This window comes from Homalodisca vitripennis, chromosome 4 (assembly GCF_021130785.1).
Source record: "Homalodisca vitripennis isolate AUS2020 chromosome 4, UT_GWSS_2.1, whole genome shotgun sequence".
Classification (NCBI taxonomy): domain Eukaryota; kingdom Metazoa; phylum Arthropoda; class Insecta; order Hemiptera; family Cicadellidae; genus Homalodisca; species Homalodisca vitripennis.
Window position 1 is genome coordinate 206,240,585 of NC_060210.1, and position 17,501 is coordinate 206,258,085.

The 17,501-nt window shown below is 35.8% G+C and overlaps 1 protein-coding gene across 1 annotated transcript; it reads right to left on the reverse strand.

The window, feature by feature from the left end:
* Nucleotides 1-10,729: 10,729 nt before the first annotated feature.
* LOC124361399 (venom carboxylesterase-6-like) lies at nucleotides 10,730-13,197 on the reverse strand. The gene has a single exon (XM_046815448.1). The coding sequence runs from the start codon at nucleotides 13,195-13,197 to the stop codon at nucleotides 11,458-11,460; it is 1,740 nt and encodes a 579-aa protein (XP_046671404.1). The 3' UTR covers nucleotides 10,730-11,457.
* Nucleotides 13,198-17,501: the final 4,304 nt, after the last annotated feature.

Sequence of the window (17,501 nt, forward strand, 5' to 3'; positions counted from 1 at the left end):
GATTAATGATTTACCACCTTCTTGACATCACCTTGAATACATACACTGATATAGAACTTAAGTATATTAATAACAACTGCAGATACTTCCGCTGTGAGTTTTCTAAAACAAGAACTAATGAGAGGTTTGTGAAATGCTTCATCCTTAGTTAATAGGCGAGTAATGTTTGACTATTATTACACACTTGATATAAAAGAATTTGTTGGAAGGAATGTCCTTTGTAGCAGTGATATAATAACGTATAAAAGTAATTGACATTTAAGTGGACGAAAGGTCATGTATAGCTGTGAAGTCCATGTTTGGCTCTGGCAGCTTGTTTAGGGAGAGTTGTTGGCATTGCATAATTGCATAATCAACAGCGCAATGGATTAGCATATCATGTACTACGCCCCTCAACTACAACACCTGGTTATAATTGCAAGTTATCAGCACAGTAATTACAGCAACCATGTTTATGTTAATTAGAGTTCGTAGGCAAAAATGGACTCATTTAGTTTTTGGACTGTTTATATTTTTTTAAGAGTCCGAAATCCCTATGACAAGTTTGAAAATGTATTATACCGTTGCATAGGAGTGAAATTAACAGTGAATAACAGCTGTTTAAAACAGATATAAAGCAACGTTTCTACTATCCCGTACAGTCATCTTATTCAACATAGTTTTTTATTAAGGACCAACAAGCCCTTCTAAAAATCGTTTAATTGCCAGTTTGTCTCCCACATTTAAGCGATATCTCTTGATAAATAGGTCATTAGAAACTTGAAACTTGGTAAATATGTTTATACTGGTGCTAGGAAGAATTTTATTGTTTTAGGGGTCTAATGATCAAAGGATTTAAGAATCTTGATTTACCGTTAATCACAATAGATAAATAAATATTCAATCTCGAGAACGTATTTGTATTATTACACATAAATATTAGTTATCGGTGAATTATTAAAAGCTAAAACTTATCGGAGAGTTACCAGTACAGAACCAATATCCAGAAAGTAGACATATTCCCCTTTAAACGTTGATAACTAGTTTCAGATTATTAGAAAGCTATGGATATTTAAATAATAAGAAATTTGTTGTAAAAAGGTTTGCTAGTAGACCAGGTATACAATAAAGTATTAGTAAAATGTGAAATACTTTTGAAGTAAGGCTTGTTCAAGAAAATTATTAAAACGTTTTGTGCATTTTTGTTTCAATGAAAAAAATGGAAAGTAATCGCTAACCTCTGCTGCAGGTTCAACACTGAGTTTTTGTTCTGTTATAAGAGTGTATACTTCGTTTAGTGTATTGCTAAACTGGTGTATACCAGTTCTATTATAATAGTTGTTGCATAATATAGAATAAGGAACATATACAGATTATTAATGGTTAGAGTCTATAATTTAACAAACATGACGTAATATATGAAGTAATAAATTATTCGTTCCGGCCAAAATTCTTACAACCTTTTTTGCAATAACTAAATATTTTGTACGAGTAATAAGTTTTTAAAGGGATTACGGTCGCCTATATACAGAATATTGTAAGAAATAGCAAGAATTACCAAAAGAAAAACTATACAAACTACAGATATTAAAAAAATAATACTTAACTAACTAATATGACGCATTACTTCAGTAATTCAGTTACACAATCGCAGCCCCACATTCACGTTGGCTAGTTATATGTAACACTTTTTGATACATAGTATTTCAGTGGATATCAAGTTCGTTACTGCAAGGCTCCTGATAGCTGCTGCTGACAGTTAACCGATATCTCATCGATGCTGATATATTGCGAAAGGGCAGGGGATTGATGTTTGAGAGTATTGCTTCTACGTTCCTGATCACTGCTGCTAACAGTTAATTGATATTTCAGCGATGCTGATATATTGCGAAGGGACAGGGATTTGTTGTGTGAAAGGATTGCTTCTACGTTCCTGATCACTGTTGCTGACAGTTAACCGATATCTCAGCGATGCTGATATATTGCGAACGGGCAGGGAATATTGTTGTGTGAGAAGATTACTTCTACGTCCCTGATCACTGCTGCTGACAGTTAACCGATATCTCGGCGAGGGTGGTCTATTGCGAAAGGGCATTAGATTGTTGTGTGAGAGTTTTGCTTCTACGTTCCTGATCACTGCTGCTGACTGTTAACCGATATCTCTGCGATGCTGATCTATTGCGAAAGGGCAGGGGATTGTTGTGTCAGATTATTGCTTCTACGTTCCTGATCACTGCTTCTGACAGTTAATCGATATCTCAACGATGCTGATATATTGTCAAAGGGCAAGTAATTTTTGTGCGAAAGGATGGCTTTTATGTTCCTGATCATTGCTGCTGGCAGTTAACCGATATGTCAGCCATTCTTATATATTTTCAGATAGCAGTCGATGGTTGTGTGGGGAGATTGGTTCAAGGTCCCTTATTGCTGCTACGAGAACAGCTAACCAGTATCTCAACGATGCTGATATATTGCCAGATGGCAGGCGGTGGTTTTGTGGGGGATTGCTTCAAGGTTCTTAATGGCTTCTGCTACCAGCTAACCAATATGTCAGCATTGAATTTTATAACGTAAACTGCTGTTAGGTAGCTTGAGAGATTTGCAAATCTTGTTATCCTGTGCAGCAACTGGAAATCTGGTACATCCATAAAGAGGTATTTGATGGTTTTCGATATAATTACTGTAATCGCTGTACACACCATTTTCCAGAACTAGTTTCCAAGATGTTTATGATCGATATGTCACGCACATTGTAGATATCCTCGACTAACAGCATCGTTAAGGTACATAGAGTGCAATGAATAACCCTTATGCTAACATAATAACAAGTACAATATTGTGTCAGGCAGAGCTCGTTATTCATAAGGATGAGGAATTGCCTGCAGCTCTTCATTGATTACTTGATTAATGAGTCTCTGTGGAAGCTTGACGTCGGGCTTTTCAATAGAGCTCCATTTACTCGTATTTTAATTAATTATTTTTCAATCATTTTATGCATTTTAAATTATGCCCGTTATATGTGTATTTTGTACCATAAAATATATATGCTGTATCTTATTGTATATAATTTCTACACAAATTTATTTAATAAATACTCTTTTCGGGATTGCTTAATTTTATATCAAACAAGGAAATACCCTTGTGAACTTCACAGGTTCTCCCTAGTTCCTCCACCCTTTACATTCCAAAATACCACTTAGATCCCTCAATCTACGTCATTTCCAAACCAGTACGTTGGCAGACTTGTAGTAATCCTTTTGTGAATGACTATCAATAATTGTATCACTATCATTTACGTTTTTCAGGTCTACACCACGTCAAACTATTCTTATATTAAGATGATAACAAGAGTCTTGGAGCTGAGGACTAATTTGCATTGTATGAGCACACAATCTGGGGTTTCTGGAATTAAGAAACCTTTCCTAAGAAACTAACTACCTAACCTAATCGTGAGCAGCTCCAGTTTTGTGGGAATCGAAATGAGAGGGTATCGAAAAGGTTAAGAATATAAACAATAGTACTTTTCTCAGATTATATTTTGGTAAGGTTGATACACTAAATAATAGTATCAACTACATAAAAAGACTGATAGTCGCCTATTGACGGTCTGTACATGGTTAGCAGACGCTGGTTCAACATTCATTACCGTGCCTTTCAGTTTGTAATGCTAAGTAAAGTATGATCTGAGGAATAATTATTATTTCATATTCTTTGCCATTTTGAAACCCTCTCATTTCGATCTCCACCAAAACTTGCGCTATGGTTCGTTTTCTTTCTTGTGGAAATTACTCAAGAAAAAGAGGTTGTGTACTTGTACATTGTGAATTGGCTCCTTAGCTCTTGGACTTTTAGTTTATCATCGGTTCGCTCTCAGTTAGAGGATGTAAAATTAAACTGGTTAGACCAGCCATGCGTGTGTGATTATACGGGTATGTGGTGGAGGAGGAGGAGGAGGGGGAGGAGCTATTCCTCCTTGTGATTGACAAGAGCGCAACCAATCAGTATTACATCTTTAGCACAGACTTCCAACCTTTTAATAGTCTAATGTTGTCTTCTTTGCTAGGAACAATAACAATATCATACGTGTATAACAGTTACAAAACCGAGCATACAATAGAATTTGAATAAAGTTCTTCAACATATTCTGTGTAAGTATCAAAGAAAAATAAGAAAACCTTGCACATAAATTAGATAACTAGATCAAAGTAGGTAGTGTTAAAAATGCCCACTCCACTTCAGAGACTCATGTCGATCACTGATTGGCTAAATTGAAAAAATAGATAAATACAAAAATGCAAGTCTAGGAATTCTTTTAGAAAATGCATTAGGTATAATAATTAGGATTTTTCAAGTTGCTCTCTGAAGAATGGAAAAAGATGTTTAATATTAACAACAGGTTTTTCACAAGACAAAATAAGTGAAGGATTAATAATTTGCGATTTATAATGATACAAAAACAACGATTCGAGATCTGCAATCTGATGTCTTCCTCAGGTAGATAACTAACCTAACATATACCTACAATGTAGGTTAAAAAAACAAATCATACCAGAGCGATGTGACACGCATAAGTCAGGAATCACAACTATATGTGTGTCAACTCCACGCTCACTATCTCTAAAACATGCTCTTAATAAATACAAAATACTAATGATTAAACAAACTAAACAATACAAACCCCAATAAATTTCCACTGAACGACCAACCACTGAGAACTGACCAGTGGTCAATAGTAGTTGGCGATAGTTACGGCAAAACAGGAAACCTGAGTGGGCCTTTACTTAACGCAAGAAGACTCTATATGTACACAGTACTGTAAAAGGAGACATTGCTTTTAAACCTTTTTGGAGAATTGGATTTAAATAAAAGTTTAAAAAATTCAAATTGGAAATAATTTGAAACTATTACAGAAATTAAGGTTTGTTAAGTAATCTAAATTATTTTATAAAAACGACATTCAACCATTTGTCGTATAATAATTGTGAAAAGTTTTGTGTTGTAGGCTTAGATACCTGAACTACTTGGTAGACAGCAGTTTATAAATATCGTGTTTATTTAATACACAACAATTTCATATATCCTTTAATCCAGTTGTTTTTTTAAACCATCCCTAGTCAATGATGAACGAGTAACTAAAGGGTTTCACTAATATTTGCAAGTCAATATTTTCAGAACAGCAATACTGTAAGTAGTATTAAGTGTAATAGTATTCAAACAAATTACTTTAAAGGTCGTTAAGCTCCATTTACTGACGGCTTAAACGTAGGATTATGGCAGGAAACAAATTAAACACAATCATTCAAACCATAACGTACTAGTGATCTTAAAATACTAGTAGGCTATTATGATTTAATTTAAATATTTTTTCGTAAGAACAGGCGTTACCTTGCTGTTATATTTAAAGGGGTAAAGAACTATAAAAATACAGGGAACTGTAATTTATATTGTATAAAGAATATTATGTATATAATAATAATAAACCTTTTTAACACTTTTTATTTTCGTACAATGTACATTTCGAATTCTGGGAATTCATCTGTTAAAAATGGGTTCAAAAGGTTTAATATTATATACATATTTATCAAACACTTTTTCGAGGCTACATCTCTAATAAAAAATATTATAATAAATAGCGAAAACTCTCACACGAAATCTACATGGCTAAATTTAAATAATACTAAACTAAAATAATATAACGCAATATATCAATACTACGTTTACACAATCACAACTATACATTTACGTTTACTGTTTATATTTAACACATATTGATAAATCATACTTCAGAGGATATTGACTTCGTTACTTCTTAGTTCCTGATAGCTGCTGCTGACAGCTGACCGATATCTCAGTGAAGCTGGTATATTACCAGAGGGCAGGGATATATTGTGTGCGATGATTGCTTCTATGTTCCTGGTCACTGCTGCTGACAGTTAACCGATATCTCACTGATGCTGATATATTGCTAGATGCAAGGGTTATTGGTATGGGAGGAATGGTTTTATATTCCTGACCACTGCTACTGACAGCTAACCGATATCTCGGTGAAGCTGGTATATTGCCCAAGGGCAGGGAATTGTTGCGTGCGATGATTACTTCTATGTTACTGACCACTGCTACTGACAGCTAACCGATATCTCAGTGAAGCTGGTATATTGCCAGAGGCCAGGGATTTGTTGTGTGCTATGGTTGCTTCTAGGTTGCTGACCACTGCTACTGACAGCTAACCGATATCTCGGTGAAGCTGGTATATTACCAGAGGGCAGGGATTTGTTGTGTGCTATGGTTGCTTCTATGTTCCTGACCACTGCTACTGACAGCTAACCGATATCTCAGTGAAGCTGGTATATTGCCAGAGGGCAGGGATTTGTTGTGTGCGATGATTGCTTCTATGCTCCTGATCACTGCTACTGACAGCTAACCGATATCTCAGTGAAGCTGGTATATTGCCAGAGGGCAGGGATTTGTTGTGTGCGATGATTGCTTCTATGCTCCTGACCACTGCTAATGACAGCTAACCGATATCTCAGAGAAGCTGGTATATTGTCAGAGGGCAGGGATTTGTTGTGTGCGATGATTGCTTCTATGCTCCTGATCACTGCTACTGACAGCTAACCGATATCTCAGTGAAGCTGGTATATTGCCAGAGGGCAGGGATTTGTTGTGTGCGATGATTGCTTCTATGCTCCTGATCACTGCTGCTGACAGATAACCGATATCTCGCTGATACTGATATACTGCCAGAGGCAGGGTTGGTTACGTAGGTGAATTGTTAAAGATGGTAACAGCTATTCGATATCTCAGTGATTTTGATATATTTTCAGATGGCATGGAAGATCGTGTGGGATGATTGTTATATTGGCTGAGCTCTGTTAGGTACTCTCATTAACAATTTAATAGTTTTTTAGATATACTCAGATACTTTATAGCCTCTTTAGGTGGTTCAATTCACTTTGGAAAATGTCTTAGGCAAATTTACTGCTATTCAATATAACTGAATACCAATAATATTGGAAATAATGTTATCTACCTACGTGAAATTACTGGCATATAAGTAGAAACTTGTGTAAATTTATTATGGGACCCATATAAAATGGTTGAAGATAAAAATGAAAATTATTTAAATTATAACTTATAGGTTCATTATTACGTTTTATTCACAAAAAATTTATTTTGTTAAGATTATGAGTAGCTTATATTTAGCGAGTCATAATATTATATTACAGAAGAGTCAGCGGCATCTTAGAAAATATTTAGTCCTTTGGTCATAAATTAATTTTTTGACCAAATTTTATAAAAAGAATTTAGGTCATATCATGAACGATTTTGCCCTCCATAACAAAAACCTACGCCATTCATAAACAAAGTTCGATGTAAAGCCAGCCTGCAAATGGAACTACCTTCATAGTCACATTATTAAAAATGGTTGTTTTACTTAAATATAAATTGTGTACCCATATCTTTTGAGCAATTTTTCAGAATAATTATGATTTGAAAAACGCATCAGAACATCATATTTAAGGAGATGTTGAATGGCATCTTAGAAAACGTCAAGTGACATAAAATTAAATATAGTATAACCTGTGATTTTACAACTCATTAATAAAATTGAAATAGAAAACTCTTTTTATTCTCTGCCAATGTATACAAAGAGGTTTTACATCTGCAGAACGTGGCGCAGTAAAAAAATCCATGCATGAGGTAATTGACTATGACTCAAGAGTGTGACGCACAACACGACATTCGCCCTAGTGTGTCGGGTGGTAATGATGTAATCACTCAAGTTTATTTCCTTCTGTGTTCAAACGGAGCTTCACATCTGCAGGATGAGACACTGCATTAAAGGTCAATGAATGATGTACTTGTCTAATGACTCAAGAGTCTGACGCATAGAGCGACATTCCCCCTAGTGTGTCGGGTGGTAATTTTGTAATCACTCATGTGTATTTACCACTGTATACAAACAGAGCTTCACATCTGAAAGATGAGACACTGCAGTAAAGGTCAATGAATGAGATACGCGTCTAATGACTCAAGAGTCTGACGCATAGAGCGACATTCCCCCTAGTGTGTCGGGTGGTAATGATGTAATCCCTCATGTGTATTTACCACTGTATACAAACAGAGCTTAACATCTGCAAGATGAGACACTGCAGTAAAGGTCAATGAATGAGATACGCGTCTAATGACTCAAGAGTCTGACGCATAGAGCGACATTCCCCCTAGTGTGTCGGGTGGTAATGATGTAATCCCTCAAGTTTATTTCCTTCTGTGTACAAACAGAGCTTAACATCTGCAAGACGAGACACTGCAGTAAAGGTCAATGAATGAGATACGCGTCTAATGACTCAAGAGTCTGACGCATAGAGCGACATTCCCCCTAGTGTGTCGGGTGGTAATGATGTAATCCCTCAAGTTTATTTCCTTCTGTGTACAAACAGAGCTTAACATCTGCAAGACGAGACACTGCAGTAAAGGTCAATGAATGAGATACGCGTCTAATGATTCAAGAGTCTGACGCATACAGCGACATTCCCCCTAGTGTGTCGGGTGGTAATGATGTAATCCCTCATGTGTATTTACCACTGTATACAAACAGAGCTTCACATGTGCAAGACGAGACACTGCAGTAAAGGTCAATGAATGAGATACGCGTCTAATGACTCAAGAGTCTGACGCATAGAGCGACATTCCCCCTAGTGTGTCGGGTGGTAATGATGTAATCCCTCATGTGTATTTACCACTGAATACAAACAGAGCTTCACATGTGCAGGATGAGACACTGCAGTAAAGGTCAATGAATGAGATACGCGTCTAATGACTCAAGAGTCTGACGCATAGAGCGACATTCCCCCTAGTGTGTCGGGTGGTAATGATGTAATCCCTCATGTGTATTTACCACTGTATACAAACAGAGCTTAACATCTGCAAGATGAGACACTGCAGTAAAGGTCAATGAATGAGATACGCGTCTAATGACTCAAGAGTCTGACGCATAGAGCGACATTCTCCCTAGTGTGTCGGGTGGTAATGATGTAATCCCTCATGTGTATTTACCACTGTATACAAACAGAGCTTAACATCTGCAAGATGAGACACTGCAGTAAAGGTCAATGAATGAGATACGCGTCTAATGACTCAAGAGTCTGACGCATAGAGCGACATTCCCCCTAGTGTGTCGGGTGGTAATGATGTAATCCCTCAAGTTTATTTCCTTCTGTGTACAAACAGAGCTTAACATCTGCAAGACGAGACACTGCAGTAAAGGTCAATGAATGAGATACGCGTCTAATGACTCAAGAGTCTGACGCATAGAGCGACATTCCCCCTAGTGTGTCGGGTGGTAATGATGTAATCCCTCATGTGTATTTACCACTGTATACAAACAGAGCTTCACATGTGCAAGACGAGACACTGCAGTAAAGGTCAATGAATGAGATACGCGTCTAATGACTCAAGAGTCTGACGAATAGAGCTACATTCCCCCTAGTGTGTCGGGTGGTAATGATGTAATCCCTCATGTGTATTTACCACTGTATACAAACAGAGCTTCACATGTGCAGGATGAGACACTGCAGTAAAGGTCAATGAATGAGATACGCGTCTAATGACTCAAGAGTCTGACGCGTAGAGCGACATTCCCCCTAGTGTGTCGGGTGGTAATGATGTAATCCCTCATGTGTATTTACCACTGTATACAAACAGAGCTTCACATGTGCAGGATGAGACACTGCAGTAAAGGTCAATGAATGAGATACGCGTCTAATGACTCAAGAGTCTGACGCATAGAGCGACATTCCCCCTAGTGTGTCGGGTGGTAATGATGTAATCCCTCATGTGTATTTACCACTGTATACAAACAGAGCTTCACATGTGCAGGATGAGACACTGCAGTAAAGGTCAATGAATGAGATACGCGTCTAATGACTCAAGAGTCTGACGCATAGAGCGACATTCCCCCTAGTGTGTCGGGTGTTGACGATGTAATTATAACGTTTATTTCCCTTGCATCTATTTTAATCAGGATAGCATGGTACAACAGAACTTTTAGTAGTCCATCTTAGTAGAATATACTATACTATCGTTTAGTGAAACAAAAAAGTCAATAACACTATTTGAACATATGTGTTACTGATTTTTTTTGTTTCACTGAACGATGGCAAATGTCCGGAAAATCCTGTTTCCTTCACAATCCTTCCAAAGTCAAAAATAAACTTCAAACAAAGAATACTATACTAGTAAAATTTCAACCTGTAGCAAATGAAGGATATTTAAATAATTTTACGTACCCAATATATACAGTTTTTATTGTAATTTATAATAATTTACATAATACAAGAATATTTTTCATATAACAAATGCTCTTATGACCATCCAGAAATAATTATGGGCGCTTGGCAATATGTAACCACGTTTACCTTCACTTCTCTAAAATAAAGTTACAATCAAACGTGTTGTAATGAGAACCCTACAGTATTTGTTAATACTACCTGCAGTAGTTTCAAATAGTTATGGATATGTCTGTTTCAAACAGAATTTTATTGTTAAGCGTTGGTAACTAATCTTACAAATATATTCTAGCTAATTGTCTAACTCTTTTATCTTCAATTATGAGAATATATGCAGACTTGCATATATAAATATGTTTGAAGTTAGAATCAATAGTAATATATATTTTATAATACTATACATTTATATAAATTATAATATAATTTCATAATTTACTACATAACACTAAAAGGTGTAGAACACAGTTTGTTATTTTTTTAATAGCTGCACATCTTTCTTTAAAATTATGTATTACATAGTAGGTTGAAAGTGTGTTTGTACAATGTGTATTATACTAATAAAAAGTCAAATAGAAATAATAATAATGATAGATTTATACCTATTATTAAGTTTCTGAATATACCTTATATATGTCGCGTAGACTATTTTGCAACTATTTTTTAATTTTAAAAATACTAAAATTTTGAAATATACTATTTGAAATTTCCTTAAAAAATGGCTGAAAGTACATTTGAGAAAATGAAGATCTTCATAACTCTGTATATCCTGTTGACGTATTTACATGTGAATTCCATACAACATTTTGTATTTTTATGTTATCTTAAAACTATGCTTTTATTACTTTGGGTACATTTTCCTCAAAATTTAGTAGAGAAAAGAATGAAATTTTCATACATATTTATATTCTCGTATTATGGATAGATACACAAGCAGCTATGCATATTTTTATATGACTTAATTGGTTTTTATGAATTTTAAACAATATTTTACCAATTCTTCTTTAAATTATTTTTTTTTTATTAATATGTATTTTATCAAATAATTATAAATAAAAACAAAACCAACATTGACAAATGTGCTAATTTAAAGACATGCCAAATAGCAGTTTTCTATTTTTAGTGGTTACCTTTGTTAACATGTCGGTTTTATGAAGCAAAATCTGGACCACCCTCTCAATGGACACCCGTTTTAAGGACGTAATATAAGGAATACCATCGACATCATAAAACACAGTAAGTGCATTCTGTTGACCGTTTGAGCACTTCTATCATAAGAAAGTTCATTAATGGGTAGGCTATCCCAAAAGGCTTTGTTACCCAAAGTGTCAGAAGAAGACATTGTAAGGTTCCTGCTGGAAGCGATAAGCATGAAAGATATGTTCTTGCCCTGGGGAGACACAGGGCTCCACAGAATATCGGGACCAACTGAAGGTTCTCCAGTCTGGATAAAACTGCCCCAGAGATCCACCATCCTCCATACCACTCTTCTGTCCTCCTCTGTCTCCAGTGGTGACAGATCATCTGATCCTACTCTGAGTAAATAGATCAAATCGTCTGCATGGCTTACACCCAGATCGTCCCTACACTTGCAAAACCAGTCAGAAACACTGTACTTTCCTCTGTAACCGAAGTTGTAAAAGAACACAGAAGATTTTGTAGCAGAAGCTTGTAATTTTGCAGCTTTTTCTATACCGACATTAAAAAGTCGATCGCTCATCATTTTAATCAATTCTCTTCTACTTTCGTAGCCAATAACCTTATTTCCGAAGTAAGTCTTCCTGATCTGTGCTGTGACGTTGTTAATTAGATGGACCGGCACTGTGTTGTTGTAGTCTAGCAGAAAAGGTGCTATCACATGCCAACGTTGTTCCAGTTCTTGGAGGAGCGAGGTGTTCTTGATGAAGGTCGCGGCTGGGAAAAGTCCTTCCTCAGTAGTCATACTCGTCAACCAAGGAGCGTCTTTAACGTCGCCCTCTGATAACAGCTGATATGGGCTTTTGTTTAAAAAGGCTTCGTCGTGATTGACTTCGACCACTACACCGAAAGGTGAAAATGGGTTTAGAAACCAAGGCGTAAATAATTCTTCCAGTCGTAGTAGAAGATTCTGTGCCGGCACACCTTGCAAACACTGAAGAAGAAGACCGGAGTCAGAGGTTGAACAATTGACAGACCTTGCTAAAGTTTCAGCTTTAGATCGCGAGTTCTCCGCGAGAACCCAAGGACACAAGGCAGAACCACTCACGGAAATCCCTCGATGAAACAAATGCCTTGTCTTCCTAGACAAATAATGCAATTGTACACTCGCCCCTCCAGCTGAAAGACCCGCGATCGTGATCTTTTTGCTGTCACCACCGAATCGACCTATGTTGCTGTGAACCCATTTCAAAGCCAGAGCTTGGTCCTTCAGACCGTTGTTTCCAGGGATAACTTCATCCTCGGTGCTCAAAAACCCAAAAGGTCCAAGCCTGTAGTTCACAGTGACGTGTACGAAGTCATTATTGTCCAATATGTAGTTCGGAACGTTCTTGCCGGCCCCGAACATAAATCCTCCCCCGTGGATGAAGAAGATCACGTTTAGTTTTGCACTGTGAGATAGACGGGGTGTAAAAATGTTCAAATATAAACAATCCTCGTCACCGTTTGTAGGATTGGGACTCCTCACGTGGTAGTAGCTGTACTGAAGACAATCCGAGCCGAAACTATCAGCGCTTCTAATCCCTTCCCAAGGCTCGACCGGTTGGGGTTCTCGAAATCTTCTTGAGCCTACCGGTGGTTTCGCATAAGGCACTCCCAGGAAGGCTATGACTCTTCTACCTCGAGGTGTTGTGAACACTGTTCCGTTCAGAGCTCCATCTTCAGTGTAAACTACCACAGTCACCACACGGTTGAAAATACTCACAAGAAGTAGAACACTCAGACACTTTAGCATTGCAAACGGTGAAATAGCAGAAGAGAGACTGGTGCAATTCTTTTATAATAGCCGTTGTTACTTTTTAATCTTTATTTGGACTTTGGTTATCTCTTACTTTGTTGGGTGCGATGCTGTACGTTGCTTCATTCTTCATCAGCCTTATCTTCATCTGAGGCGAAATAAGACCTAGAAGATTTGCGCGATTAAAACGCTCATATCTCATCATCACTAAACCATATCATCAAACTTTAATGATTCCACGTGGCAAGCATCCAACACTCATTATTAACAACCTTTCATAAGAATAAATAAATTACACGGTACAAAATTCAAATCAAATTCTTTCGTTTCAGGTTATATGAGGTATAAAATAACAAGTGCAAAAATGAATTATAAAACAAGTGCATATGTATAAAAAATATAATTTAAATGTGATAAGGAAAAGGAATTTTCCCATCAGCGTAAAAATCTAATTAAAAATGAAATGTTCTTTTAATTTTTTAATTAGTAACAAAGTTTTTGTTACAATTTAATAGAGTTTAATTAAACTCGACATTTTAGTATAAACGCACATTTTCCACATTTGGCGGCGTACTGATGTTTTTATTTGATCTACAACTTACAGAAACCATACTAATTAAGTAGTCGAAACAAGGAGTATTTTGTTATCATAATTGATTGGCAGAATTTTCTACAATTACCAAGAGGTTAAATGTAAGAAAGGACCACATGGTCCTAATTTCGCCTCAATAAAGAAGTGTTTCTTTCTTTCTTTCTTTCTCCTCACCATTCCTGTCACTTCAAATTAAATTTAGTATTGACATACCTTAACGAGACGAATAGAAATTTTGTGTGCTATTAAAGTTGAAATAAATTGGGAATATTAGTTCTATTGCCTGTCCTTTCTTCATAAACGGATATAAAGTATATTAATTCCGAATAAACTAGTTCTGGATAATTATCGAAGACTCTTTCCAATACAATTCGCAATCCATTAATTTACTTTTAAGTGGCGCGAGATGATCCACTTCCCGAGGCTGAAGGAACCTAGGAACGTGTAAGGACCGAGGTTTGTTCTGGATTTTTTAATCCTATTGCATTTAAATTTATCACTTCTTTTTGAAAGGATTTCCACTTTAAACCTCTAATAAAGTATGTAGATTAGCTTTACTACGTTTATAGTTATAATTTTGAATATAGTATACTAGATAATCCTTCCTATACATTTTGGTAGATTTTATGTTTAAAAATCACCCTTTTGAAATTGTTTCCATATTAGTACTTACCAAAAATCTCCGCGTTACTTTATCGAACGTGTTCCATCCCTAGTTCAAAATATATAAACTATAACTGTCCCAAAATAAATCCATAAAAGTTTCAGACTTCGTACAAAAATGTATCTTATAAATATCGATTCAATTCATAAGGCATAATCTATTTCGATACATAATGCAGGAAAAATTAAGTGTTCTGGGATGCTTATAGCATTTCATAAACTATTTGCTATACTTGAAAGTTAAATTGGTAATATTTCAGTCACAAACTCCACCTACATCTTCCGACTGAGCGGAAAGGACTATTAATAAAATAAAGACAATTCAACTAAGGTAACTCACTTCGTAAAACAAATCCACTGCGCAGGGTAAATGAACGAAATCTCTTGTGTAGGTTATCAGGAAAATTCTGCTCTTCTTCATTCTTGGCTGTTAATTACAGCTGCTCGTCTATACCAGGGTACAGTCAGCAACTTTGTAGGTTTTTTCCAAAAAAAATATAACAGGAAGTTGATAGATTGTTGAACTTGGATCTTTAAGTATAAAGTAATCTTTGGTTTCCTTAGTAGTTGTCTATTAATTGTCGCATATAAAATTAATAAAAATGCATCAAAATTTGCTTAGACATTTGTTAGCATTTCCATGACTCATTAACCCCAAGCCATGTATTCTGTATGAGCCTCCCCATTAAACCACACATCATACAATTAGTTTTGTAAGAACTTCCCGTTACCCTTCTTATCCACCCCCCCCCCCCTTTGGTTCTGTATAGGCCTTCACTGTAACTCCTCACTCCAGATAATTGGTTTTGTAGGAGCCTTCCCGTTATCTTTCCTTATCCACAACCCCCACCCCACCACATTCGTTATGTGTGAACCCTACCGTTAACCTTCCTCCACACCCCCCACAATTGGTTTTGTAGGTGCCTTCCCGTTATCTTTCCTTATCCACAACCCCCCACCCCACCACATTGGTTATGTGTGAGCCCTACCGTAACCTTCCTCCACACCCCACTACAATTGGTTCTGTATGAGCCTTCCCATTATATTTCCATATCCACCCCTCCACCCATGTAATCAAATACATTACTCATCACTCTTTGTATTTAAACTTTCTTTAAGCTTTTGAATTCTTTTTTTACCTTATCATTCATTCGAATTAAAAAAAAATATTAACCAAGAAATTTGCCTCTATACAACAACGTTCTTTTTATAATTTTTGTCTTTCCTATCAATATTCAAACATGTAAAAAAAAACATTTAAAATTAGAAAATAACACGTGCCTCGCCATACTTTTAATCCTTTAATCCTTATATTATATTCTTCTTAATATTAAATTATCCTTAATATGCTATTCTTATATTCTATTTTTTTACTATAAGATTAAGAAATATTGAGCTTCGTGTTGTGGTTACGAGTCAAGTTTCGTTCAGTTAGTTTAAATACAAAGTAAATAAAACAATGTGCAGTTATTACAATTTAATATATTGGTGGTTTCTGTGGAAATAAATAAATTTTGGTTGTGTACACTTTTAAAATGTTGTTTTATGAGGAGTCACTCAAATTTATTAAAAGTATTATTTTGGTTGTAGTAAAATTTGTAAAATTTTGCTAAAAGTGGGGCAATACTCTTTTAAAAATAACATTGATGCAACATGTTTTGTCTATTGACTTATTTTTGCCAACATTTTAAATTACTTTTCATCTACTGTATGATGTAATGATACGTTGAACCGTTAAACTGAGCAGTTTTATCTCTAAATTAGGAGGTGAAGACTACAATGTTTTGGTCTTATCTTATCAGTTCAAGATAAAAAACGATTACAGTGGAATAAGGTACCCACAGCGGCATACCCAAGCAGGCATACCTACTACAGCTTAGCTGACAATTCATTCGTCCCTAAGAACGCTCAATATTCTGTAAAAATACACAGTCATCTCCTACACGGGTTTTATAATTATTCATTGAACAACATGAAACTTCATTTCTACATGGATAACAATGAGTTATATGATGTTGCGGGTCCAACCCCAGAGGTCGGCTGGGCGTCGTTGAAGGAGGCTGACACAATTTCTCTTGTGTTTACCGAGGAAGTATATATTTCTTTGCTGTCTCTAGGGCTATCTCTTAATAATGAAATTAACAATATAGCTGAAATATTGCGTTGAATCAAATCAAAGCCTGTGAGATAGGTGGTGTGGTACACCGCTACCGCTGCCCATATGAGTATCTAGGATGATCTAATGGGGGGAAGTTACCACTAAACCTTTTCCGTATCTCCTAGTGAGGGAGCATCCCTCCCCCGGATTATGTAAAATGATAATAACATTAAAAATTGTTAATTTTACAGCCGTCTGAGAGCATTATTGTTATTAATGTATGCCTTACAAAAAACGGTTATATAACATAAGCGAAAATTTAATCTTTTTGGGAACGTCCGATAACACCAAGATTTTAAAGAAAATGACGCTGTATTAAAGAGAATTACAGAGATTCGGAATAATATATCTTAAGAACTACAAAACACAACCTCCACCTTTTACCTAGAACTTATACATAGGCTTCTAGGATATGTATCTGTTACTTTAAAAAATGGACGTTTATTTGTATTACTTAAATAATATGTATTCTACACTTAAATGTTTCATTTCCAATTTCAAACCATGCCATACCTAATAAAAAGTTTTGGGATTTAAATCGACATGTATTTTATAGAGGATATATTCAATGTATAACTACACAAATTTTGAAGCATGACATTAGTAATTGTGTTTTATACCGCGGCTAAGCGGTTGACGTCAACTGCGTGCATTGCGCATAGACGCGGCAGACGCTCGGCGATGGACAAAAAAATATAACCTTCAAGTTAAATATTGTTTACAAATCACAATATTTCTTTACTTTGGTTGTTTAATTCTGAGTTTTCATACATGAAGTGTAACATAAACGTGTTGTGGCAAGCGGTAAATAAATATCCTAATAATTAATGAAAGTACACGGTATAAGTCGATAAAAAAGAAATCTGTTTTGTTTGTTGGCGATTTTAA